This window comes from Charadrius vociferus, unplaced genomic scaffold, assembly GCF_000708025.1.
Source record: "Charadrius vociferus isolate BGI_N301 unplaced genomic scaffold, ASM70802v2 scaffold838, whole genome shotgun sequence".
Lineage (NCBI taxonomy): Eukaryota > Metazoa > Chordata > Aves > Charadriiformes > Charadriidae > Charadrius > Charadrius vociferus.
In genome coordinates this window covers 421,667-447,483 of record NW_009649487.1, presented here as the reverse complement: position 1 = coordinate 447,483, position 25,817 = coordinate 421,667, and the positions used below count along the sequence as shown (strand labels likewise).

General features: G+C 43.4%; 1 protein-coding gene across 1 annotated transcript in view; it reads right to left on the bottom strand.

Moving 5' to 3' along the window:
* The window catches only part of UBR4 (ubiquitin protein ligase E3 component n-recognin 4), a 79,636-nt gene that overhangs the window by 22,612 nt on the left and 31,207 nt on the right, over positions 1-25,817 (bottom strand). Inside the window, 37 exon segments of the mRNA XM_009889995.1 lie at positions 165-292; positions 695-779; positions 1,163-1,253; positions 1,490-1,833; positions 2,290-2,418; positions 2,588-2,713; positions 3,241-3,379; positions 4,523-4,762; positions 5,806-5,999; positions 6,128-6,215; positions 6,734-6,819; positions 7,509-7,653; positions 8,255-8,423; positions 9,406-9,648; positions 10,111-10,189; positions 10,304-10,531; positions 11,180-11,329; positions 12,073-12,282; positions 13,459-13,575; positions 14,059-14,166; positions 14,593-14,689; positions 15,413-15,581; positions 16,236-16,373; positions 16,859-16,963; positions 17,156-17,333; positions 17,478-17,608; positions 18,147-18,258; positions 18,630-18,751; positions 19,188-19,325; positions 19,560-19,734; positions 20,394-20,528; positions 21,011-21,074; positions 23,655-23,871; positions 24,269-24,485; positions 24,718-24,881; positions 25,175-25,376; positions 25,537-25,708. Coding sequence (XP_009888297.1) covers positions 165-292; positions 695-779; positions 1,163-1,253; positions 1,490-1,833; positions 2,290-2,418; positions 2,588-2,713; positions 3,241-3,379; positions 4,523-4,762; positions 5,806-5,999; positions 6,128-6,215; positions 6,734-6,819; positions 7,509-7,653; positions 8,255-8,423; positions 9,406-9,648; positions 10,111-10,189; positions 10,304-10,531; positions 11,180-11,329; positions 12,073-12,282; positions 13,459-13,575; positions 14,059-14,166; positions 14,593-14,689; positions 15,413-15,581; positions 16,236-16,373; positions 16,859-16,963; positions 17,156-17,333; positions 17,478-17,608; positions 18,147-18,258; positions 18,630-18,751; positions 19,188-19,325; positions 19,560-19,734; positions 20,394-20,528; positions 21,011-21,074; positions 23,655-23,871; positions 24,269-24,485; positions 24,718-24,881; positions 25,175-25,376; positions 25,537-25,708 — 5,635 coding nt within the window.

Here is a 25,817-nt window from a genome sequence, read left to right as displayed (position 1 = left end):
TGCAGTCTGCAAAAACAAGAGTCACAAGAATTGTGCTTCCCTAGTAACTGTGACCAGGAAAAGCAAGCCCTGGCTTCCTCACAAAGTTATTAATCACTGAGATCAGTGTGCCAGACTTTAATCAGCAAATTTTCAGATGTTTTGCTCAACATCTAAGGCAGTACCTTGTTTTTCTTGCTGGTCGGAGCAGGTGGCTTGATCAGCTTTTGAAGAATGCGCAGGCACATGAGGGTGATGTTTTCAACAACCACTGGAGTCTTAATGTTCACTGCCATCAGAAAGAGGCTGAGAGCTGAAAGACCAACATCAATTTTCATTCCACTGTAAAGACCTGCAGATAGGACACCTCCACAGCTCTATACAGCACATTAAAAGCGTTTAGGGTTAGGTAAGACCTCATATCCTCAAGTCAAACTATCACATTCTCATGCAGCCATGGATGGAAAACAATTCTTTTTTATTACAGCAAGAAAGTCTTGCCATCCTTCCCTTTACACCGCCATCTTCCTACTTCTCAGCACTCCTGTTTCAAGCAACACACTACACCAAAACAAAGCGATCTGGTGCTAACTCCGCTTTTAACCCTAATCACAAGCCGAGTCAGTATCAGTTCCCTTCCTTAAAAATCTTATTGTAGTGCATGGACCTGGGCATAGCATTCTAAAACAAAGCTTTCACACTAGTTTGAACTCACCGCAACGCAGTCGGAGCTCCCAGCAACTGTCTTCCTTCGAGATGGAGTCTGTTAGCAGCAACATTTCATACTGGAGGCTGCTAGCCTGTAACACAGAGACATGTTCAAAGGCTTAAGAAGTCTTGTGATGCGGCAGTCCTTTTTGCCTTCTGATATTTAAAAAAACACAGGTTCAAAACACATCGATCTAAGTAAATTTAATCCCATGCCCATTTGGGAGGACTGGCAACCTATTTGAGAGCTGCAAGCAACAGCCAAGACAGGCAGAAGTGCCTGAGGAAACGTGGGTATATACCTGATCGCATAATTTTGTGCTTTACTTTAACATTTATCTTAATTCCTATCAAGACACAGACACCTTCTGCATTACAAATAGACCGTGATAATAGAGAAGGCTCAATGATTAGAATACAGCAGCAGTCGCAGAGAGGGACAAAAAAGAAACAGGAAAACACTGAAGTCTCTCACCAAGTCTGGATTTGCCCAGTGTCCCTTCAGAGCTGCAGAAACCTTCCCAATGATTAAGTCATTCATTTGCTGTGTGGCCTCTGGATTGTCCCTAATTCCAGAAGCAAAAAGAGTTATACTGTTATACTGTGCTCATACTAAATACCAAAAGCTCCTGGGATTTCAGCTTAGTTGATAACAAACGTACAAGCAGTTACAGTCTACAGTTTGCTGATGTAAGATATCTCCCCTATAAAGCTGCTCCCTTCCGATCGTGCATTTACAAGCGTGCGGCTTTCCAGAGTTCACTGGAAGTCAGAGGGCTGCAAACGCTGAATCGGGTCTAACCTGGTCAGAAGGCACATGAGCTGACGGACCTCCTCCCGCATCGTGGCTGCGCCCCGGCGCAAGTTGTAGTCAAAGAGCTCTCGGATAAGGCCCTGGGACACAAGGATATGCCTGATGGCAGAGTTGGTCGCCAAAGCCCGGAGCAACGTTATGCAGTGTTCAGTGACGGCTGAGGCACAGCCATAGCATTTAGTTGACGATGTATGGCCACAGCCTAAAACAGACAAGGCACGGTACTGGCTGGCAGTAAATGTTGGCTGGACAGTGGTTCGCGAGGACTTCGTTGCTGCCTCTCTCTGTTGCAGATCATATTCCAGGAGTTCTTTTCGAGAGGCAAACACTTTCTAGAAACACAAAAAAGGAGAAATGATAGCTGTGGAACTGTGAGGCAGCACATAATTGCTAATTGCACTCACAGGTTATTTTCTTTGTACATTTTGTGTAGAAACATTTTTAACCAAGTATCTCAACACCTGAAATCCTTCACATCAATGGCAGACTTGGGAAATCCATTAGAAATATCAGCCTAACTCCCAGTTAGCAGCCCTGTTTAAAGACTTGCTGTCTACATAACATGCAATGTAACATCGGAAATGTGACAAATCCCTAGGACTAATGGTAACCATAGCTTCTAGACATTATTATTTCATTATTTCCCTGAAAATATGCAGCTGATCACCTATTGTTAACGATATCATTAAACGCAGAATAGCAACATCTTACTTTCTATTTCTGATATGCACCGTATCTGGTGACAGAAGAAAGCACATGACCCAAATTCAAATCAAAGCACATCATACCTGGATGATTTTGGAAAGTTCGTCGAAAGAGTTCTTGCAGTCACCACAATACTCCTGCGCTAACTGAAGTATGTATCTATTCACACTAGCTGAGGTAGAACTTATCCCTCCACTACTACCAGATTCATCCTGGAACAGAGGGGAAAACAAAAAGGACTCATATATGGAGGCTGCACACAACAATAACTACTACAGAACAGGAGCTGAGGCAAGGACCTCTAGTTGTTCTGCTGGCAGTACAAAAGCCAGCATCTCGCTAGCCTTGAGTCCTGTACAAGATCCCTCTCTCCCTTGTTACCTGGGGCTTTTCGGGAGCTGCCTCGTTCACTTTACACAGAAGGTTTTCCAGCTGCGGTCGGTGTCCCATTAGCTGGTGATACACTCTGTCAGCCTTGTCCAGGAGAGTGTTGATATTTGTTACCGCCTAAGAGTAAAAATCAACAGGAAGCTCTTGTTTTACGTTCAGACATGATTTTTAATTCTACAACCAACAACCTCCAAGTCTACAGCCTCTGTTGCCTTTTGCTGGGAACAGAAAAAAAAAAGCCATCCTGCTTCTGCCGTGAGTACCACTCTGCTGACACTATGCTCAGCACACTTATCCTTTGGGACTGGCCACATACTGCAACGGGTTCTTCATTCATTAGCAGTGCTCCTCACACGGGATGGTAACACAGACAGTACAACCCAAATTCACCCCCTTGTACAGCAAGGCAAAGAGATGCAGTGCTAGATAGCTAGTTTATAGGTAAAGCACTGAATTATGCCTTTTGAAAAATTACTTATTTGGTGGAGCAAGACAGTAAATAAGGAATGTATTAGCCAGTGAGAAGCCTCGAAGGAGCACTCTTTTCATGTTACTCTCAAGAGGGTTGGACCTCCCATGTCCCTACGCTGTTGACCTGGCCAAGAGATACAGTACTTCATTAATGAACCTGTTTTTAGTCTCACCTTCTTTCGATCCTCTTCATTTTCTATGGGATCCACTGCACAGCAAGGCTTGGCATACAACATGAAGTCAAAGCGAGCATATTTACAGAACCCACAGGCATTGCAAAGGAAGGGATCTTTCTCATCGTAGTTAATGGATCTGAAAGGCAAGCCAGAAAGGTCAAAGAATGCAGCTGAGCTTTATCAAGGTAACCGAGGCAATGAAGTAAGCTGAGAACGGACTCGGAAGGTAAAAGAGAAGTATGGCCCTGAAAACGTCTAACCTACCAAACTGCCCCGGGGAAGCCACAAGTGAAATACATGAGAACCAAAACCTACAAATCAGGCAACAAAAAAGCCCTTACAGAAGTGGTGCCACATTCTGGCCGGAAAAAGCGGAAAGAAGATGTGAATTTGTTCCTACCAATTCTACTTTGACTACAGTAATTCCCAGCAGAATGTCAGACTAGGGCACTGTGCCCTTTACGAGAACACAGATAAAAGGAAACCATTTTGTTTTGTAAGGTCTAAGCTTTCAATAGCTTTCAGTCTTTACCCAGTTGCAGTGGGACTAGCTACAGCATACTTATTACCCCGTTGCAGACTAGAGTAGCATGACACAAACTGATTTATAGCTCCCATAATTCAAGAAGGGATGTGGAAACCTTTCAATATACCAGTAATCACCTGATCTATGGAAAGAATCTGCTAAACACCTTGAATCCCCTGAGGATTAGAGAGAAATATGGGACAACAATAAGGGGAGAAGAGATATCAGATAAGGAGACAAAACCCACAAAAGAGAAGGATTTATAATACTGTAGTGAAAGCTTGAATAGCGCACAGTAAATTATGCCCTGAGCCCTGCTCTGAATGAGGAGAGTACAACAAAAGCTCTGAATAGACAAGCGAGCACTGTCCGTCCAGCACGCTAAGTCAGGGATCCTGCGGGGAAACCCCCCTGCAACCGTACAATTGAACTCCAGCCTCGTGCCCTTGAACAGGCAGGCCAAAAATAACCTCCCCCTGGGAATTTTCTTTTTTAAACTTCTGAGGGCTTGATCTGAAACTTCTGCGTTCTTTCAGTATTGTCGTATCAGGTTTCCTTTGTTAGCCTGTATTAACATTAAATCCCCGTAAGCCTGTTTTATACTTCTCGACTAATTTGATTGTGCGGTTGTATTAACCAGAATCATGTATTTAAATAGCAGGGTATTTTGTTGAACATCCAACTCGGGCAAGAGCACAAGGGCTCCATAAACCCCTGGCGCTGGCTCCGTGGGGAGGAACGAGGACGACGTACCTGCACTTGTGGCACTGGTACACGTTTTCGCCGCAGTTCCCACACACCCCCGGGTTGGCTGGGACGGACGCACTACACCGGGGGCACTGCAGGGTCTCCGTGGAAGCTTGGTAATTCTCATAGAAATCTGCAAATTCAATCATCAGGTTGGAAGCCACGATGGGCAGCGGTAAATCAATCTTCACCTCCGTCTGGCCCGGGGTCAGCTGGACTTTTTTAGCTTTGTGCCAACGAGCCGGCCTGGGAAAAGGAAAGAAAGAGGCATGGTTTTTCAGTGGGGAAGTACCCTCCCTGCCCACGTACAAAGAGAAGCCAAACGCAACCGTCTCAGCTCCAAATCTACTTTAAATGGGATGAATGGAGAGCAGTTTTAGGATTCGTTTCCTTAGCTTCTGTATTGACATGATATGTAGCCAGAAATACATTTTAAGCCTTTATCCTCTTCATAGAGAGAGACTGTTTAGGATTAAAGAGCTGTTGATGCCTCATGGAAAAACTTTAATTCTACAGACATTTTCTAGGGATTTTCACCTCCATTTTTTTATTAGTAAGGATATTTGCATGAAAACAGGATATTTATTTCTAAAGATCTCATCTGCTCCCACTGCTTATTCTCAACCTGAAGTCAGAATCCTCTCTTTGTGACATCATAATCCTCTCCACAGCAGCCACTTGTGATGTCACAGAGGATTAAGACTTCAAATAAGCAATAAGCGGCAGGCACAGATTAATCCCTAAGCCAAAGAGATCTGATTCTGGTGAGAACATCTCAAGAAGTAAGAAGGGAAAGCATATAAGCAAAACTGGCTCCAGACTGAGCAATGGATTGAAAAGGAGCCATTTTTCGTGGGTAAAGCAGCAGCCCAGCATTAGGCCATCCAGCTTCTAATTTTAATTCTACTATATGGCTTCAAACAAGTCATGTTAACACTTTGTGCATTTCCGGACATGCTGCAACATCCAAATCCCCTTCCAAGTCAAATTCTCCAGGAGGTGCCCTTGGTGTTAATACTGGTTTCCACACAATTAAGCTAGGTGCTTAAAACTGTACATAGCTTGAATACGCAAATTCTACAGGCACATTTCAAGTTCTAGGTGAAATGCGGATCTTTTCTTCAACAATTTACTGTAGGAGTTTCAGAACAATCCCACCCAATGTGGGCTGACAGTGTTGAGCACTAGAATAAGAAAGAACATTAGCTCAAACAAGAAGCCAGGCACCTCGACAGAAATCAGAATGTCAAATTCAGAGACTTGCACACAAAAGACATGGACGAACGTACTTGTTTTTCAGCTCCACTATGGCTTGCACTGTCCTGTTGTTGTAATAGAGGTTGATGGTTCGGACCATTTTGGTTCGTTTCAGGTCTCCTATCTTCACTGTCACTTTGCTGATGGTGTGGCTGCCAATTAGTTTCACCACTTGTTGGGTGGTAGTATACCGTGTGTCCACTTTAATGGAGGAAAGCTTGATGTACTGAGAAGACAAAACCAAGCAAACGCTGCCTATACATCCCAAAAAACTCAGAAACACAACAAATCATGCTGCTGTGAACGGCTGGGATCCCTATAATAAGGAAGGGTTTAAGAACAGCAGTTACTTACGCAGAAGGGCACCTCTGGATTGTTGCAGACAAGGCAAGGATCACTTTCCAGATAATAGCCATCAAATTCCACCAGCCCAGACAGCGTGCTGGAATGAGAGGAAGAACATCGATAGACGTCATTTGGCATCCACTATATCTTAAACACAAGCCATTTAATCAGAAGAGTTTTAGTTTACCTGTAGTCCCCAGTCCCAGATTTAGCATCAGAAGCATTACAATGTAAAGGACATTGAACATGATTGTTTTTCACGAGGCAGCATTTTAGTATAATTATTAACTGCCAAGGTATGACTAAGAACACAACGCTTAATTCTGCAAGTTTATATTCTCCAATCGTTCCTAATATTTTGTAACATTTACTGAAGATGAATGCAAAAAAGCTAGAGCCAAACTACTGCTGATAGCGCATGGAATGTCCCATTTTTCAGAAGGCAGGAAGGAATCTGCTATTCTCCCAAGGCCAGCGGCAGCAAGCATGCGGTCTCAGTAGTGGTCCTTCCTCCACCACGATTTTATTAGAAGAATTGTGTATTCCTCTGTGGACCACAGCTCATCTGCTAAAAGGCTCCCTTAGTGAAATGGATCACAGTCAGAAGAAACTCACTTGTAAATGTTGGAGTTAGGGTGGTTGGTAAGAATGTGGTTTTGAGTCCGGAGGATCTCCACAGCCTTTTGGGAGTATTCCTTCAACTGAAATACAATTAGGAAAATACCGTCTTCTCAAAATTTTTTTTTTATTGCTACAAAGCCATAAAGATACCTCCTCTTGTGGCGTTCCACGTTCCCCGGAAGAGGCATGCACTATACCCACAGGAATTTATGTGGCTAAGTCATTACCCAGGAATGTAATAGATCCTTAAATTAGACCTTTACCACAACAACGCTATTTGCCAGCCAATCACTGCAAATGCTGGCGAAGATTCGTAAGGCATTCCCAGCTCTGTAAACATACACATGCAAGTATCAGTGCGTCTGAATTACTTGATCTCAAAGCCACTGGTCCCCTAAGAAATCCTACCACTTCCTTTGTTCAAAAGTCGTGGTTACAAAAGATTTCTAAGTGCTAAAACATCAAAAATCTAAAAATTAGAGCTAGCAGATAAACGTATTTTCCCACAAAGGCTTCCTGTGAGAAGGAAGTTTTCTTCTAAATAAAAAAACCAAACAAAAAACCCCAAAACAATAAACCAAAAAAATCCACACACCCCCAATTTTTTAAGAACCCTGCCTTTTTTAACATTCACATTTTGGGAACAAAAAAAATTTCCACCAGAAGCTCTTTTGACAGAAAACCTGTCCCAGCTGTATCATAGACGAGCACTAACATAATTGATAGGAAGCAGCAGGACCTGGGATGATGTACCTCCTTTTCATCGTACCTTTTTCTCAGTCTGCTGTGTTTTCAGAGAGAAATATCCTAGGAGATCTACAAACTGGGCAGCCTTTCTTCCATAGGCTGGAAGTTCCGGCCAGATTGACCACATTAGATCCAACAGCAACTCTTGTTGAGACTTGTTAGAGTTCCTGTTGAACGGATTACCTGTCAGTTAGGTTTGTAAAGATAGCTATATAGACTGCATAGCACACAATCTTATTCAAAAGGAAAATACATGCTATGGTTCACCAAACTTGGAAACTATTATCTTGCTATACATCAGTGTTTACAGAGTTAAATCTCATCTCTTCTTGCCACCAGCAGTTTACCCGCACTCTCTGAAATTAAAGCAGCTGTCTTGCAACAACTGAATAGAGTCCTGAAGGAGTTCAGCACCCTGAAGTGTGCCTTTTCCTACATAACTCCCATATTTTAAACTGTATGAGTCTGCCTCTGCCTCACAAATTCACTCCCCCACAAGTTCCTGCTCCCATAGAAGTCAGCAGAAATAAAATGCTGCTTGTAGATGGTAACTCAAGTTGATCAGTAACAAGTAAGTCACAACTACTACCTCCAGCCCCAATAACTGCAAAATTGTATGAGCAATTCAAGGGGATGCAATCATCTGCAAGCCTCAGCATCCTTCAGCAGAAAGGCTCAAGAATTAACTCTTCCACAAGTACAGAGCTCTCCATAACTGAGCTGAGACTGGCTTAGAAGAGCCAGGTCAGAGGCTGCCTCCCAGCTCACCTGTAGATGTGGAGTGCGAGGCAGTGAGCCTGCCATCTCACGGAGGACGAGTTGGACTCCAGCAAGAAGCAACGCAGGAACTGAATGAGGGTCTCCTTATCAGCAAACTTGTTCAGCTGGTTCACCAGAGCTGTACACAGCTGATCTTCCTGACTGCCCGAACTCTCACCTAGGGGACACCGGGTGGTAGAAGAAAGACAGACTTAAGAAAGCAGATGGCAGGCCAGTTTCCTATTTTATACATCATAGAGCGAGGACAACTGGGACAAATTACTGTGTTTCAGGCAACAAGCAAGTTTAATGTTCCTTTCTTTTTCCAAAAAGATAACCTAGTAGTCCCGACTAACACAGAAGAAAACTGCTGAAAAACTTGCCAGTAAGGACTTGAGAAATAGGCTACACATCCTGATAAAAAGAAAAGGAACAATCATGGGGCAGTGAAAAGACACACAGAGAATTGTCTGAGAAAGCCGAAATGGTTCCTTGAGGAAAAGCCAAGAAAGAATTTATGCTCATGACTTCTATAGGACAGCTTAATTACTTTCCCAGGACTTTGGATATCCATTAAGCAGCAGCCCTGGCTCCAACATAGCTTAACAAGTCAGACAGAGGAAACAAGTCTGAACACAATCATTGAGGAGCAGAGCTAACTGGGTGTGCACCTCCAGTACTTGTTTTAATCCCCATAAGCATTTCAACCTCCTACAACCCAGGATAGCCAAGTTAGGTGGAAGCTACTTGGCCACTGGAACAGACAACTTACATGAGGTAACTTAAAGCCCACTCAAACTAATAAATCACAGAGTCACAGGATGGTCAGGGTTGGGAGGGACCTTTGGAGATCACCTAGTCCAACCCCCTAAATACTCAAAACGTGTCTGGGATACACTCAGGACTTAATTTCAGCCCCAACTCCTGGGGCACACAGCTTCATCTTTGCCCCTCTCCAATCTACATATGGTAAAACTACTCTTCTCTCCTAATTATTGCTGTAGTCTGCAAGTGCCCTTGCCATGATCCGTGGCTCTTTCACAACAGTGGTATTTACCACAACGAGAAGCAAGCAGTTCTCTCTAAATAGAAATAAGAAAGGCTGAGAGGAGCAGCCCATCCCAAAAAACGCCACACAACAGGTCACAGCTGCAGCTCACCCTCTCTTTCCTTTTCCTTTTCTTCTTTCTTGCTCTTTTTAGTGGAGGATTTGCTCTGTGTTGCTGGCTGCCCAGAGCCTGAAGCTGCAGGAGCAGAGGTGGAAGAAGTGCTTGATGATCCAGAGGAGGAAGCCACAGACAGCACTTTACTGCCACACAGAGCACAAGAGAGCAGCTGCAGGAGAACTGGCGACACTCCTTCATCTACCAGGAAGCTGACTTGAAGGAGGAAATAGAGAACTGCTGCAGAGAGAAGAAGAAAATCTTTGAAGTCTGAATTAAAAAAAAAAAAGGGCAAGCAAAAAAAACCCAGCTCAAAACAAAAAACCCTTTGAACACGACAAGGACCATCCCACAAACTTGCAGAACCTTCCTGTCCCTATACTACAGAAGCATAACATCTGGGTACACCAAGGTAAAGTGTTTCATCCCAAATTACACACTGGAACAATGGCAGTGCAAGCAAGAGAACACAGATTTCCTATTCCTGTTCTTGTAAGTTATCCATTACACCATATTGCATAAGGAACAGATGCAATTAGAGCAGTATGATAATTAGTACTGGAAGCAGTTCAGTCCTACTCAGAACTCTCAGCTGTGCCCCCCTTCTTTGCTGAGCTTCCCTATCTGAGAAGTCTTGATTCAAACCACGACACGTAACGCATCCCCTCTGCTCCCTCAAATACTCTCAGAGAAAGAACTCACAGTCGTCTTTAATGCAGAATTTCTGCCAGTTTACTGTTCGCTGTGTGGCTATCTCTGCACAAGCCTTTAAATGTTCCATCTGAAAGACATAACGGGACAGGATTAAACACCATGGCAGGATCTCTATTCCTGATATCTTACATAAACACAACATTACACTTTTTCCCTCGTACAGTGGCGCATTTTTCCTTACCAAGCTGATCAATGTATCGTACTGCAGGGCAGAGCCTGAACTTGCTGTGACCACACTGGCACGAAGGAAAATGCCTTGCTCTTCTAGCAGCTTTTTGATTCCACGAACATGAGAGTCCAAGGTGTGAAGGTCTCTGAGCTGGCGGTATTTATCCTTTGATCCACAGATAAAGAGCAAAAGCTTGCGGACTTGGCGGCGAACGAATGGAGTCTGCTGGATCATCAGGTACTAGACAAAGAAAAGCCTACAACATCAGCACTGTGAACTCACCAGTAGGCAACCTGCGCCAACAAAAATATGATGTGTTTTCTTACAAACAGAAAAGATATGGGAGATGCATTCATGAATCTGTCAGATATAAGGTACTGTAAAGTCACCAGTAAAGTAAGTCACAGGCAGAAGAAACACTGCACAGCAACACTGCAGCATGCCGAGCTGTGCGATTGTGAAAGAGCTTCTGAAAACCATTCTCTGTCATCTATAACCTCAAATAAAAAGCCCGTCAAGCCTAATTAAGAAATCATACCCCACTCCAAATATCTTACTGATTTCTTTTTTAAGGACTGAGTTACGTCCTTAACAGCCGAGCACAATGTTACATTGTACCATCTCAGAGATGGTTTTATATTCAAGTTTTCTGGCAGCCAACACTGAGTTACAGGAAATAACAGCAATCTTATTTTTCATGTATGCTTTCCTGTAGATTCCTGTTCCACAGGAACAAAACGAAGCAAACAGTTCACCTTCTTTCAAGGGAGATTAAAAATCAGAGGTGGATCTGAGATCAGTTCTGCAAAAGCTCATCTCCCCCATGAACACTAACATTACTGGAATTTCTTTTGTTAAAATCCGTAGGTGCATCATGTTGTTACTTACCTCAGACAAAAAGTAGAACCAGGAGTGATCAAAGATGGGAGGTGGGATGCGGGAGTTTGTGTCTGCAATCTTCTTGATCTGATAGGGCAGCCGCAGCACCATCTCTGTCAGGAGCTGAGTGTAGGCCTCAAAAACATCTGCAGCATGACCCTGAAAGCAAAAGCGATCGGTCAGGCTCTGGCACTGAACACTCCCGGTGTGATGTCATGACAAGCTACGGGATGCATTTATTGATTTTCTAAAACCAAAGTTTTTCTGCACCATTGCAGCCAGCAGAAACGCTCCTGGTTGATAAATAAAAACAAGCCAACAAACCTGCATGGGAACTTTAACTACATGGCAACTACTAGGATGCAGTAAGCTAGTCTGCAGTAATAAGGCATTTTAATAGATGAGCTTTCAACTTAGAAGACATTCTTACATATAACCAGGCTTTTTTCACTGCACCTGTACACTTATCAAAGCCCCCCTGACTCCAGCAGAAGCTGGAAACACCATGGTGGTTGAACAAGTCTAGGATTTAGTGTGGAAATCCCCATCACCTGCTAGGCTTCCTTGCTCCAATAAGCAGCGATGGTTCAGAAATTCTGCCTGCCAAGCAAAAGGAGTCACGCGATGGAGTAGCTTCCCTTCAGGAAGATTAACACTTCAACCAGAAACAGTGACAGCAGCCCCACGTCCTGCTTGGTTTAGGAGTGCATCAATGGATACAGCAAGCTGGTTGCTCTGTCAGAGAACTCAGAGCAATTCTAGTTGTAACTACACGCTAAGGGAATGGATTTTAATTGCACTAGTAAGGGAAAACCAGTTCTGCAAAGACGCTTGTACTTGCTTCCGTGCAGCAGCCTTTTAATGCAGGTCGTATAATGCTAACAGCATAGGGTAGGACTCACCTTCACATACTGTCGGAGGAAAAAAGGACTCATGTCAGGTGGAGAAGAAGTAGTGTGAGGTTTCAGGAGCTGGCTGGTGGCTACAGGCTCCTCATCATTCTGCTGGCTCTTCCAGTACTCCAGCAAAGACTTCAGCACATGCAAACAGTAGTCAACAGCACCAGAGCTCAACAACGCAGCAGCGGTGGCACTAGAGATGAGGGAGGAAGACTGAAACGAAGAGGAGATGGATTACTAGAGCACCTGAGAATCACCGTGGCGGAAGAGCAGGGGAAGCTGTGAGAATCACAGCAGTTGCTGACAGTATGGACAAGAGAGCAGGTTTTTATGAAACTTTACAGGCAGCTTTTAAGTTTGGAGTTTGTCTGAGGTTGGGGGTTTGGGTTTTTTGTGTTTATGAAAAGCAACTCAAATATTTACAGAGACTCTTTTGAACAAGCGCTTAGTAAAGGAAAACAAATAAAATCTCCTCTTAAGTCTAATCTCCCCTCGACACATGTGCCAGAGGCCACTCTGCTATGGATTAGACGACTAGGGCTTTTTTCTCTTCTTCCCCCCCACCTCTGTTTTGGGTTGTTTGGGTTTTTTTTAAAGTTGGGATTTCTATTTGTTTATCTGGGATTTGGCCAGCTGGGGGTGAGTTCTGGTAGAGAAAGAGTCCCTGTTGCAGATGCCGCTCAGAGGCTCTGCTCCGCCCAGGTATTGGTCCACCTGCATTCTGCAAGACGATGAGCTTTGATTTCTGTGGGAAGCTCAAGTGAATAACAAAGGCTGGAGAAAAAGCTACTGTAAATAAAACTATTAAAGCAGCCCTGTAAATCCAAACAAACCCCACAGCTCATAAGCTCATTAAAATTTGATGCAGTTCAGACTAAATTTTTTAACCTCTATGCTTTTTTATTAATCTCCTTCCCACCACACATACTGCTTTTTATGCCTTATTACTGTACCTTTTAGCAACAAATATCTAAGGAATCCTCTTAGCGACTTTTACGTTGACACAGCAGCATATTGCTTTCCAATAATCACATTACAAATCCTCTTTAACCCCTTCAGCACCAGTAAGATGTAAGGAAAAAAAATCTGCTAGACCGTTTTAAATAACCTCATTAATGTGCTGTGCTTAGCTCAGTCAGAAACCACACACAAAACAAGTGAATCCAGTTGTCTTTACATGTCCGTTTCCTCCATTCTGAGTTTCAGCAAAGATCTTTTTCCACAAGAGTCAAGTAACATTCCAGATTCCTCACCATTTTTTCTAAGGCACTTTTAACTGTTTTTCAGTTTTTGTCCAGCTATTTCAGTTAGCAGCTTTCAGACCACCTTTGATGAACAAAAGCCCCCCAGTCACGCCATCCCCCTGACAAAGCAATTTGAAGAATGTACCTCACAAATGGAAGACTTGGATCCTGACTTAGTTCTGGACATGAACACACTAAGCAGCCTCATCACCACCAAGTGCACTTCGTTCACAGGAGAGCGTTCATTTTTCTTAGACACATCCTGCAAGGAGACAGCTTGCTTGGTTACTTACAGAGCTGAGCGCATTGTCCTAAGCATCTAAATTTCAGTGCTCTGATCCTCAGGAAGCATTTCTAATTTAAGCTCAAGCAATAATACTAAAAAAGCAGCACAAATTCCTCAATATAAGGATCGACAGTGGCCTGGATGCCAGACAACAGTATTACACAAATGAGAAGGTATATATGTCAATTATGCACCACTGATCGTGCCTGTTTTAAAAGTTTAATTCAAGCAAAACCAATTTTCATGCTCACTTGTGGATGCTGGAACCAGGAAACAGTGAGAGTTACACTCATGCCATTTTCTACCTTCTGTGAAGTAAGCCAAGAGAGATAAACTGCTTGAACACATCCGTACAGCAGCAATGTGTTTCTATGACTCCTATGCATTTAATTCCTCCATGGGAAGAAGCCCTGTCTAGAAGGAGCAAATGGAAGAGTGTGTGTTCATACCACAGCTTACCTTTTTGTCCATGCACAGTTCTGCAATCAGCTGGGACAGAAGGTTATCTAAAGCTCCCTTGTCTTTCTCATCATCTCCATCTAGGTCTGTTGTGAGCATCAGAATAACCTGCGAATAGAAGCCAGAGAATTAAAAGAAGGCAGGTTCCATGCTTTTAACATAAATACAGATTATCTTTCACAAAACCCCTGCAGATTTTACCTTGATTAATACATGTTCTTTCCCAAATTCTGCTTGCACCATAACACCTTGATAGGATCATTCAGTATAAACCCAGAAGACCCTCCCAGATACAAGGATTTTAGCCCTTAAGCTCATCAGCAAACTAATGCCACACTGAGAAAGGGTACACATCTACAAAACCTATGGGTAAGGAAGGCTGTGCAACCGATCAAACGCTTTAGAGCTGGACTCGCACTGTGACTGGGCAGGAAAGTGAAAGGGAAAAGCATGTGCAAACAGAAACCAGGCAGTAGTAGTAGAGATTAACTAACTGTTTTGTTAAGGCTCAACTCTTGCGCCCTCCTCAGTTACCTGCATATACGGAATGGCCCGGACTCCTCCAACATTTCTCAGCTGAGGTAAGTTTTGCAGCAGCCTCTCCAGCAACATCAGGCGGACCATGTGCAGCCTGGGAAGTCAGAAGCCAGGAATCAGAAACGACTTCAAGTACACCACAAGAAACATTAGACCCAGCAGGATTATCAACAGAGCACTGCAATTTACCGCATAAATGCAGAGCATGGAGAAATCCTAAGGTCATCAAAGCAGCACAGACAGGAGTGGACTCCCTCAGACTTTACAGTCAAGCAATACCAAAGACGCAGAGCAACTCTGACAGCGGACGTAGTTCTTCACTTCAGAACTACACTGCCTACCACAACTACTTGCAGGATTCAACTGTCTAGAAACAGATACCACAAATCACTTCCAAACTGCACTGTAAAAATGACTGAGCATCTGTTCCCACAGAATGAAAAAGTGCAGAGTGCTTAGCACTTCTGCACATACTTTTTTCCTAACACTGAATTTCACAAGTTCCCAAGCTGTACATTTTAGTGATTCCTCTGTTTAATAGACTCATGCAGGATTTTTTTCATCACTTTGTACAGGCAGCAGTTTTGTGGGGCACAAATCAGGTATGTATAACATGCCACACGGTGAATGCACAGTGGGAGGCATTTTCCAGTGCCGTAGTTTGCTCTATTCTATGTCTCTGACTTTTGGTTTTCACTATCCAGCAGAGTCATAAATCATACTCCACGGATTTCAGCACCTATAGTCCACTCCTCTATAAACAACGACACTGCAGACCAGATGTGCTATTCTTGAAGAGGAAAACAAAGCCCCTTGCCTGTTGCTGGTGTGGACGTCTCCCTCTGCCTCCCCTTCCCCTTCTGAACCATCTCCCTCTTGCTGGCCTGTGGTAGTGCTGATAGCGCCTGTGCTTGAGCTGACGCTGCCTGGTCCAGCAGGGTGACCCTCAGCTGTCGTGTCCCCATAAGCACTACTACGGCCAGACACTGGAAAAGAAAAAGAAAAAAGGGAAAGACAATGTCAGCACAAATGAATACGCCTCTTGTCTGCTTCATAGCACCTGACGCAGCTGAACTATCCTTTGGAACTATGGTTCTAAGGAGTACCTGCTTTTGGTTACCTTCATAAAGGTAGAAGAGAGTCATTTCTACAGATGCTACTTGACCAACCCAGCACTATTTTGTTTGCCAGCCTCACCTTTGCGGTTAAAATTGAATTGGTTCCACAATATTAATTTTAACAGAGTCAGAAGACGCATGGTATATATACAGGATCGGCAGCATGGACATAATGGTTTTTTTTATAAAAAGTCTGTGCTTAGTTTTACCTGGGTGTCAGTCCCAAGCAAAAAAGAGAGAAATTAATTCTATCTCATCCAAACTTATCTAGCAACACAGTGAATTCCTTCAGTCTGCTCTCGGCTACGGAATTCTGTTATTACAGGCCAGTAAAAACAACTGCAAATTTCACACTCCTAGAAAACTACAAAAAATGAGCAAATATTCAGTCTGTATGGCACTTTGGCAGTAACCAAAAAGTGATGCATGGCATCATCAGTTTGGAACCCCCTCTCACTCTGGTAAAGTCCTATTACAGTAGAAAACAGATGGACAGACACTGGCGCAGCAGGAGATACTCACCACTATGCTCACCAGCTACAGAGTCAACTGCGCTGCCACCGCTCTCGGAGCCCACGCTTCCACCATGGTCTGCAGGCGAAGTCCGAAGAGTTGAGCCATCTGTTGCAGCTGTGCTGCCCTCATCATCAGACGCTGGAGCTAAGAGAATAAAGAGAGCTGTTACAAGTAAAAACACTGCCTTGATATAACTTCAAAAGACACACATGCTATGAAAGAAAAGCCACAAATATTTGTCTTTGTTTTTTATGTCAATTTTCAACTATAAATCAAAAGGGAACTTAGATGTGTCCGTTGGTACATTTAAGCCTGCTAAAAGCAGCGGAGGGGAGATACCCTGAGAAGGAAACCTTCTCATCAAATAGACAATCATGCAAGTGACTTGAAGAACAACGTCTGGTTGTTTATAAATGCAAAGGAAATACAGTATATGGCTTATTTTTGTCTGCTTTATTTTAAGGAGAGGAAATAACTTCCTCAAAAGGCAGGAAAAGGCCATAAACATGCTATCAAAAATACATGAAGCTAATAGCAATAATTGGTCTTCAAACGTAATTACAAACAATTCTTAAGTCATTATTTAGGTCAAAATCAAAAAAGCTTGATTCCTCGCAGTGAACAGTTACCTGATGCTGTTGTATCTGATAGCGTTCCAGCATCAAGAGAAGAAGAGCTGGGTGCTTGGCCAGACAGTCCTAAGCTCTGAAGTCCAAGTGCACTACTGCTGCTCCCTGCAAGAAGAAAACAAATTATGAGTATCTTTCTATGAGAGAATTATGTTAACTCTGGCCTTCTCTGTACATTTCATAGTTCTATTATCTTTGCTTTGTTGGTGGTGACATCAACAGCTTCTGCTTTGTTTCTTTCCCAGTTTCCCCATACTCTATTTACCTTTTTGACTGCCCATAATGCCTACATCTCACCTTGCTGATCTTGTTGCAGGCTCAGGGCAATAGCCAATTCCACCATTGTTTCATCATCTGCATCTGGAGGAATATCCAGCATAGGAGGGAATCCCTCTGCTCCAGCCAGAAGAGCCTCCAGGGGAGAAGGGTTCCCGTTATTCACGTTTTCAGAAGTCTCCAGAACCATAGATTCAGACTATGGAGGGGAAACACAGTGAGAGTTTTTACCAAACCACCACCACCACCTAATGGAACCCTACAAACTGGTTCATCATAAATAAATTAAACTCAAGTACCTAACATACTTAAAAGGCTCCAAAGAGAAGCACTCTGGACTTACCACCATCTCAAAGTCCCCGTGATCAACTTCACTTTGCTCCTGGCTTTCTTGTCGGATATGCTCGCCATTTGCTATCCCAGAACTCTGCAGCTTGTCTTCTGCGTCGTCATCGTCATCATCATCCTTATCTCCTGAGTTATAAAGGATTAATTCACAAATGCGCTCTTTCCTCACATCATCGTCAACAAGGTAATTAATGTTGGAGAAAAAACCAAGCTGTCCTAAGTTTACCCCCAGTCACTAATACATTCCATGACAGCTACAATTCATGTCAATGCTAAAAAAAGCATCTCCTGGATGGAGATCCAATACCCTAATTTTGGTGTCCACAAATCTTTATGACTGATTTATAAGGGCTTGAAAATATGCACAGAAATACTAGGACAGTCTGCATTACTACCCCTTAGATAAAAGTCAGATTTCCCTAACACTCTAAGGGGAATATCTCAGAGAGATCTCCCCTTTGAATCCAAGAACATCAAAGAAGAGGTGAATGTTTGTAAAAAAAAAAAAGGGGGGGGGGGGGGTAGTCTTAGGGGGCTAGAGAGAGAAAAGAAAGGAAAGACTGTGTTTTGCCCCATTTAAAAGACTACTTTATTTTCTTGTCTTTTCTGACAAATAAAGTAGGTCATGTTTATCTAAAGGCAAAGATGAATGGATCCTGCATACCCATAGGAGTATTGCTCCGAGGGGAGGATGGCAAGGTGACGTGTCTCCGCTTGTTCCTTGGTCTCAGCACTCTGATCAAAGCTTGTTTGCAAGAAAAGCTCACTGCAGGATCCTAGAGGGTTAATAGTTAATCATTAAACTACTTAAGCTTTAAGTGCTTACTCACAGTATTTGGAAAGATAGCTAAAAATATATTTCTGACTCTGTTGGTCATGATTCACGTAAAATGTATGTCACTACCCAACTTCTAAACACTCTGTTTCCCCCAGCAATAAAGCCATACTTATCATCCTACACGCAGCTCATCACAAACATTACTAAAACACAAGGACAGAAATTTCTCTTTCATTCACTTCTGGCTCTATGTTTTGACTGCATGCCTCTATTTTGTATCCATACTATGTACCATCATTCTACCTCTATTCAATTCTATTCCTATTACCAGTGTTATAGGCTGATGCAGAGCAGAGCAAGACTACATACCGGGCAAAGTAACATCTGCATGTAGATCTTGGATGCTGTATGGATGCAATCCAGTTCACATGTGCAGTATCCATGGATAATATCCACTAAAGCATTGACTGTGGCTTCAACATGAGTGAGACCTAAGGAGAAATAAAAGTAGGACTGTAATCAACTCTCTCTCCATTTCAGCACATAGAATAAGAAACTGCAGGAAGCATCTTTTGTTTGTAGACTTCAAGGAACAACGTTAGTACCACAAACATATTGAAGTTTCAATCCAAAATGAGCTTGCGCACCAGTCCTGTCTGCGTAATGGAATACTGCGCGCACCATATGCCAGCACCACTGAATATCCTCTCACACCATCCATCAAGTCAAATGCAAATAAATCAATCATCAGTCCCTTTTTACGAGCACAATACACATACTTTTGAACAAAAGCATTAGAGCAGATATATCTTAGAAAGCATTCATTGCATCATTAATTGGAACAAGTAATTTTCTCTGTTTACAAGCTTAAAATAGGCTCTTTCAAAGTACACAAGCTTTACAAGAGCAAAAGAAGAGCTAGCACACCTGGCAAGCAGGCAGGGGCAAGGAAGGCGTTTTTGGGTTTTGATGCATGCAGCTTCCAGAAGTGGTTGACCAGCTGCGTAATAAAAGTGCAGCCTTCTCCTTCAGCATGTTTCTGCGCCTCTTGCCCTTCTTCACTCTCTGCACAGATTAAAAAACAGTTGTCAGATACGTGCAGGGGAAAACATTATCAAGCAGGGTAACCCCAAGTTTACTTGAAATGGCTTTTGCTAGAGGCTCTGACGTCCTCATTACAAGGACTATCTCATGCCTAACAAATGTGTCGAATACAGTCCCTGTCATACAGAACAAGGTATCTCGAGACACGTTCAGTTATCACAAGAAAAAGTTGAAGAAAAATCCAGACTTCTCTACCTGTTTCCAACTGTGGCAGCTTTGATTCCGTATAATGGACCAGATTGTTGGGTCTCATAATAGCAATGGATCGAGCAGTGATGACCAGCCTCTGAAACACTTCAGGATCAAGGTCCTTTCCTTCTTTGGTTGAGGAACTCAAATACTGAATGGCTTTACTTAACAATGCTTGATCCTGTGAAGTGAAAGATAACATAGGCAAAAAACCCCAACAGACAGCAGCACAACAAGGCACCTGAAATACAACTGCAGGACAGATTCTGGGGAAATCTGGCACTTGCCGCTTTAATTCTTGGTCAATACCATCTAAGAAGGAAAACTAATATTAAAAAGTGACCCTGTAACAGACAAATCTGGCTTGAGAATGGATTTTCACATTTTCTTCCCCTCAGGCTTAAATGTGGATGGAAAGACCAGTGTATAAACATGACCATTCAAGTGGTTAGCACTATCTGCAGGCATCTGTGCATTTACTGCAATTATGTCAGCACACAGTCTAACCACTACTTACCCCAGTATTTTCCTATTACCCTAAGCCAGACGCCTCTGGAAACGGAAACCAGAGCTACGCAGTTTGCAAACAAACTTCAAGTGTTTAGAGATCCCGATTTCTCTAGATTAACTGACGTAATTTCCCATCAAAATGTTCAAAAAGCATTTGAAGTAGTGAAGTCCTGGTGAAACACAAAAGCCAGCAAGGCAGGCAGCAGGAGCTAAAGGAAAATTAGCCGGCAGGTTTAGGCTGCAGGGAGGAAGGGTTTTCTAGGGGCGTGTTGCACCTCAACCATAAACTGGCAAGTTACAGGAGACATTGAAATCCTTGCACCATGTTACCTTGTGGTTATGATATGCCGAGCGGCTGGTGTGCAAGCTAGCCAAGAGGCTCTTGGTTTGCTGCTGGACGCTGGAAGGAGCTGGCATGGAGAGCAGCATAGTAGCCAGTTCCTGAGCTGCCACTTTATTCTTCTCCTGCTCCCGAGAACAGACAAAAAAAACATTCTTCAGGACATTTATCATTAAGGTGATGCATAAGTCTCATTTCTCAGGGTACCAGCAGCTCCCTCCCCTCTTTGCATTGTGCATGCAAGTTTCTGCCTTCCTTCAATACAGTTTTGATAGCCTCCTCAATTTATTATTTGACATTTAAGGAACATTTCACATGTCTACACAAGAAAAGTCCTTTTGAGATTTATGGGCTTCTACCCTGCTGTTTTTGTAAATGAGGTCACTCTACGGCACAAAAATCCCACCAGCGATAAATGCAAATGCCGATTGTCATTCTAAACTAGTTTCAAATGCTTTTCGCTAAGTCAACTTTCAGATCAGTGCTCTGAGCAAAACGGATGCGGCTCTCTTCCTATCAGGCCCCCAGGGCTGCAGGAGGTGCTGCTGATCTTGCCCCTCCTCCCCCATCTCCGAAAGCTCAAGAATGTATTCAGAAAGTTACTTGCCTTCTCGTTGACTGGTCCTACAGCAAAGCAGCTTTCCAGCGCTTCTAAAGAACTCACTACTAGCCTGAAGGGAGAAAGGAAAGCAGGCTTGAGTACAGCAACCCTTCTCTCTCCTTAGCACTTTGCTTTATGCGGGCTACAGTCATGAGTAGCTCAGAGACAGCTAACGAATGCCAAGTACAAAATCAAAGCATGATAAAACCTGCCACAGGCACCATGCATATCATTTCATTGTGTTACAGACCAGAGTTAAACCTGGCTCACGCTCACAGACAAACTTAGGACTGCTTTAATAATCCACAGCTGAAAGACAGGGGCTTTTCTCTACCAAAGAGGATAAAACATTTCCTTACGCAGCCTGCAGCAGGGATAACTTGGATTGTCTTGACAGTACCAATTCACCATGGCCCACAGACGTACATATGACTGCAGATCAAGGGTTGGTATGACACATGGGAAAAAGCGTAACCGACTTTTCTAAGGGAGCAAGATTCTACTCGCTTGCTATTTTCACACAGGTTGCTCTTTCCAATTTGGAGTTTCAACGCAAAATATTGCGGAGGAAAATTAACTTGGAGCACCGGGTATGACCCAAGTGAGAGATGCTGAGGTCCAAACTTTTGACAGCAGTAAGGCAGGCTAGTAAAATACTTGCCCCAAGGGAAAACCTTATTTACAACTTGTGGCAAAGTGCTGAATCTCCCTTGCAGCACCACTTCACGCCTCGCGGTAGAACTACCTGAAATGCCATCTGACACGCCAGAAGGAGCAGTGCAAGAATACAGGAAAAAGGAGGGAAGAGATAGCATTAAGGGGAGAAATAACAGCGTAGGAGTGGATACGAGGTAGAAGAAACAACAATTGTCTGGTCTGGTAGTGATAAATAACATTACATTCCCCTACCCCCGTAGCCACCCTCCATAAAGCTAGTAGGGGAATATAAGTGGGATAAAAAGACGTAAGGAGGGAACAAAGCGAAAAGAGGAGTCTGTCAAACGAGCAACAGTTATAACTGTATACAGCAAAAATCTACAAACCACCTCATCTTTACATTTCGCTAAACCATCTGCCATGCAACGACCAGAATGTAAAGAAGCAAATGTCACTTGGAAAACAAAAAAAAAATAAAACAGTCAACAAAAGCCACATCATGTGTTCTGTCTCTCTGACACACACTCATTCGTGCAGAGAAAAGGATGGCATACTAACCGGTCCAGGGTGGTTAGGGACTCAGTTTCAGAACTTTGGGGGAGCAAAGAAAAAGGAAAAACAAATAAAAATGTGTAAAGCTCACAGAAAATCTCCCTAGAACACATTCTAAGCAAAAGGCAAATTAAATGGGAAAATCAGGAAGCCGGGAGAGCGCTATATACAGTAAATCTAAGCACGGTTCTTTCTATCTGGGCAGCAGACACTTGCCTAATAGCAAAATAAATAAAGGAGATCCAGGCCACCTAGCACAGAGAAGCCAAGCACATTGCTTAAAGCACCACTGAAGGTTGAATTTGAAGAACAGACACAAAACTTCCGACAGCAAAGCTGCCTCTTGCCTGCCATTAGTTGTTCCTACTCAAGAGGCCCTTTATAAGGTAACCACGCTGCATTCTGTAACACGTACGTAAAAATAAAAATAATTTTTTTTGATTCCGAGTTTTTAGACTATAACCCCACCGCTTTGGAAAACCAGAAAGCATGTCTGTGCGGAGAGGGACATCTTGTGGAGATGTCACAGCAGAGGAGGGAAGAAAAGAGAAATTAAGCACAGGAAAAAATCCCATGAACTATTAGACAAAATATTAAGGATGGCCAAACAGGTCCTTCAGTTGGACATAACTGCCACTTCAAGCCTCGTACCTTCACCTGAGAATTTCTGTAAGACAAAACTAACCACCATTTACTCACGGTCAAGCAGCGTATCCCTCAAACCAGTCATTTTTCAGCAGTGCTAGTTCCTCTCTGATCTGTTTCCCTCCTATCCTTGCTAGCTTGACAGGCTCTCTACAACCCTTATGGCACAGACCGCAGGAGCTCAGAGAAAAAACACAGGGTGGATATAAAAAAAAAAAAAAGTCTATTTCTTCTACTAAATACATGCCCAGCTCACCCTTGTGGTTTGACGTGATACTGGGGGGAGGCGAATGCAGGGGGAGACCTAACACTTTCTCCACCAGAGCAGTTAAACCTGAGACATACGGGCTACAAGATAAGTTGGTGGGAACCACTCGCCTAAAGCACGGTCACGCACAAAGTCCTCCTCAAAACTGAACTGAACTTCAGAGAGGCCTAACCTTTGTGAGCTCTGGAGAACGAAAAAGGGCCAGCTTGAAATGAAAAAAAAATGTACCAAGAAGGCAGAAATCTCTTTTAGCTCTTCAAGACTGCTATAACAAACGAACTTAGCAACATGAAGCACGCACACAGATCTATCTGTCCATCTACTCCACCAGATAAATCAAGAGTGAGCACAAAGCCCCACTTAGAAGACAACCACTGACTTCTCAGTTGTTGTTTTGTATGGCAGTAAGGACAACCCAGTAACTCAATGAAGTTCTCCCAGTTAAGAAAGGCATACAAGAGCACCTAGGTCCCCTCTAGAGCAACTACCCATTTTAAAGGAGAAATAGAAGAAAGACTGCAGAGATACCTCTCCAGGACAGTCCCACTGGCAGCAGCAGGGGTAGCTGTCTCCGCGTCTCCAGTGCCGTTCCCTTGATTCAGGTTTGGGGGACAAACATTGCTCACTGAAGCAGAGGGGAAATCCTCGGGGGGCTCATCAGGCCATCCAAACTGTTCTTTGGTTTTGCCATAAATTTTTATGGAATCCATCATTGTGACTCCAGCAGGATCCACAGAAGCCCCAACTGCAGTGATGAGAAAAATTTCTTAAAAACTAACAAAACAGTTTCTTTTGAATACAAACAAGCATAGCCTCGTAAGGTCAGGATAGCAATTATACTGTGTCATTAATATACACCCACACTGACAGTTTCATCTCCTTTTCAAGGCCAATTCTCTATCGCCTCAATACAAAATTCTTGAGCTGAGCTGAGCTACTGCACACTCATACACTGCAGCAAGAAACTGGGCCATAAAGAAAAAGTTATTAGATGTGCAGGATCTGCCCCTCGAATTGTTTCTGTGGCGAGTTCAAACGAATAGCTTGTGGAAACCCTCCCTACTATGAGGTGCAGCACAGCAGCTTCAACTGCCCGAGCAAAACCAACAGATAGTCAAAGCAAACAATTAACAAAGACCTACTGAAGATGGTTAGTTTTTTGTCAGCCTGCAAGGCTTCCTCGCGAGTGAAAGGGAAGTCAAACCAACGAGCCCTGGTCATGTTCAGTTGCATGGTGCGGCCAAAGATCTCCAAGTACGAGGGCGCTCGCTCTATCGCTTGCGTGCCAATCTGGATCCGCATGCCTGTCATCACCATTGTGCTGTTATTGTTCGTCACTTCAATGGTGAAACCCCCAGGCTGAAGGAGACAAATCACAGCTCAGAAAGGTGAAGTCAAAAATTCACGGCTAAGCTAAGAATCTGATGTTTGCACACAGGTCCCTCCACTGTGTATCTAACAGTATCACAGGATTTGTACAGGGTCATTTTGTATATTTGAACAATGCAGACTTCTAAGAAAAGGCATGCCACAAATCTGGACAATAATGTCACAGAGAAGCCAAACAGAATCCCCAAATTGCCCCATTTACCTTTGTGTTGGCCACATACATGCCAGTGGAATTGAGTCGGTGCTTTATCTGCTGAGCATTGTAAACCTGCAGCAGGTCATTGCCTCCAAACTCCACATCTGTGAGTTGCTGGTTGTGCTCGAAGAAGTCGATAGGGAAGTTCACTTGGCTGGATGTGCGAGTTGCTAAAAGGGAAGAGATGGTTTTGACAAAATACATCTAAACAGGAAAAGCTAAGGTCAAAAAGCTGCAGAATGAACTTGCCTCCTTTGGAAATGCCCATGTGAGCCAGACAGCTATGTATTTTTATGTACATCTATGAAAACATTTTTACCCAGGCTTAGCCAGTACTTAGCCCTGAGGTTAACCGGTAATTGCCAGAAGTTAATGTCTTAAGTATCTATATGGTGCTGATCAATCTTTGCATCCACATTTGCCACTGCTACCTTACACAAGATACGTATGAGAAGTCCCTTACTAATAGCAGCTGCCTTGCGCTTGCGAACTGGCTTCATGATGCTGATGACACTGCTAGGCTGGAGAGAGGGCTGGAGCCAGTAGGAGGTATTCTCTACATTGGCCATGTAGATCCTCAGGCTGCCGTCTTCGCACAGGAGGATCATAGTGGTCCTCTGCTGCTCATTGCAGGCTGTGTGACGGATGGCCACCATGTCCTGAATCTGCAAAGGCAAGCAATGCAGCTCAAGGAAAGGACCTGGCAACTGCTGCTTGAAGAAACAAACTCTCTGCATTAGAAAAGCTGCAAAGACTATAGAACTTGTGATGGAACAACAAGAAAACCCATTTTAAGGGCAAAAAATACAGGGAACTATGACTAACCTTTGCTTTGGCTGGCAAGGTTTTAATCTCTTGGATGAGAAAGGTGTCTGGCTTCACCATCACCACCAGTGGGACACCTGTGGTTTGTTGAACACAGCACACCAAGCCAGGGTGGTTCATCACCTCAGACCACTGACATAGTGCCGGTGAAGTCTTACTCCCACCATTTGAACTACAAGAGATGAAGAGCAGAATGACATTAATTTAAGAAGCAAAACAAGCAAAAACCACTCAAACTTTATCACAGTTCAAATCAGTTAAAGCTTCATCCTCAGCAGTAA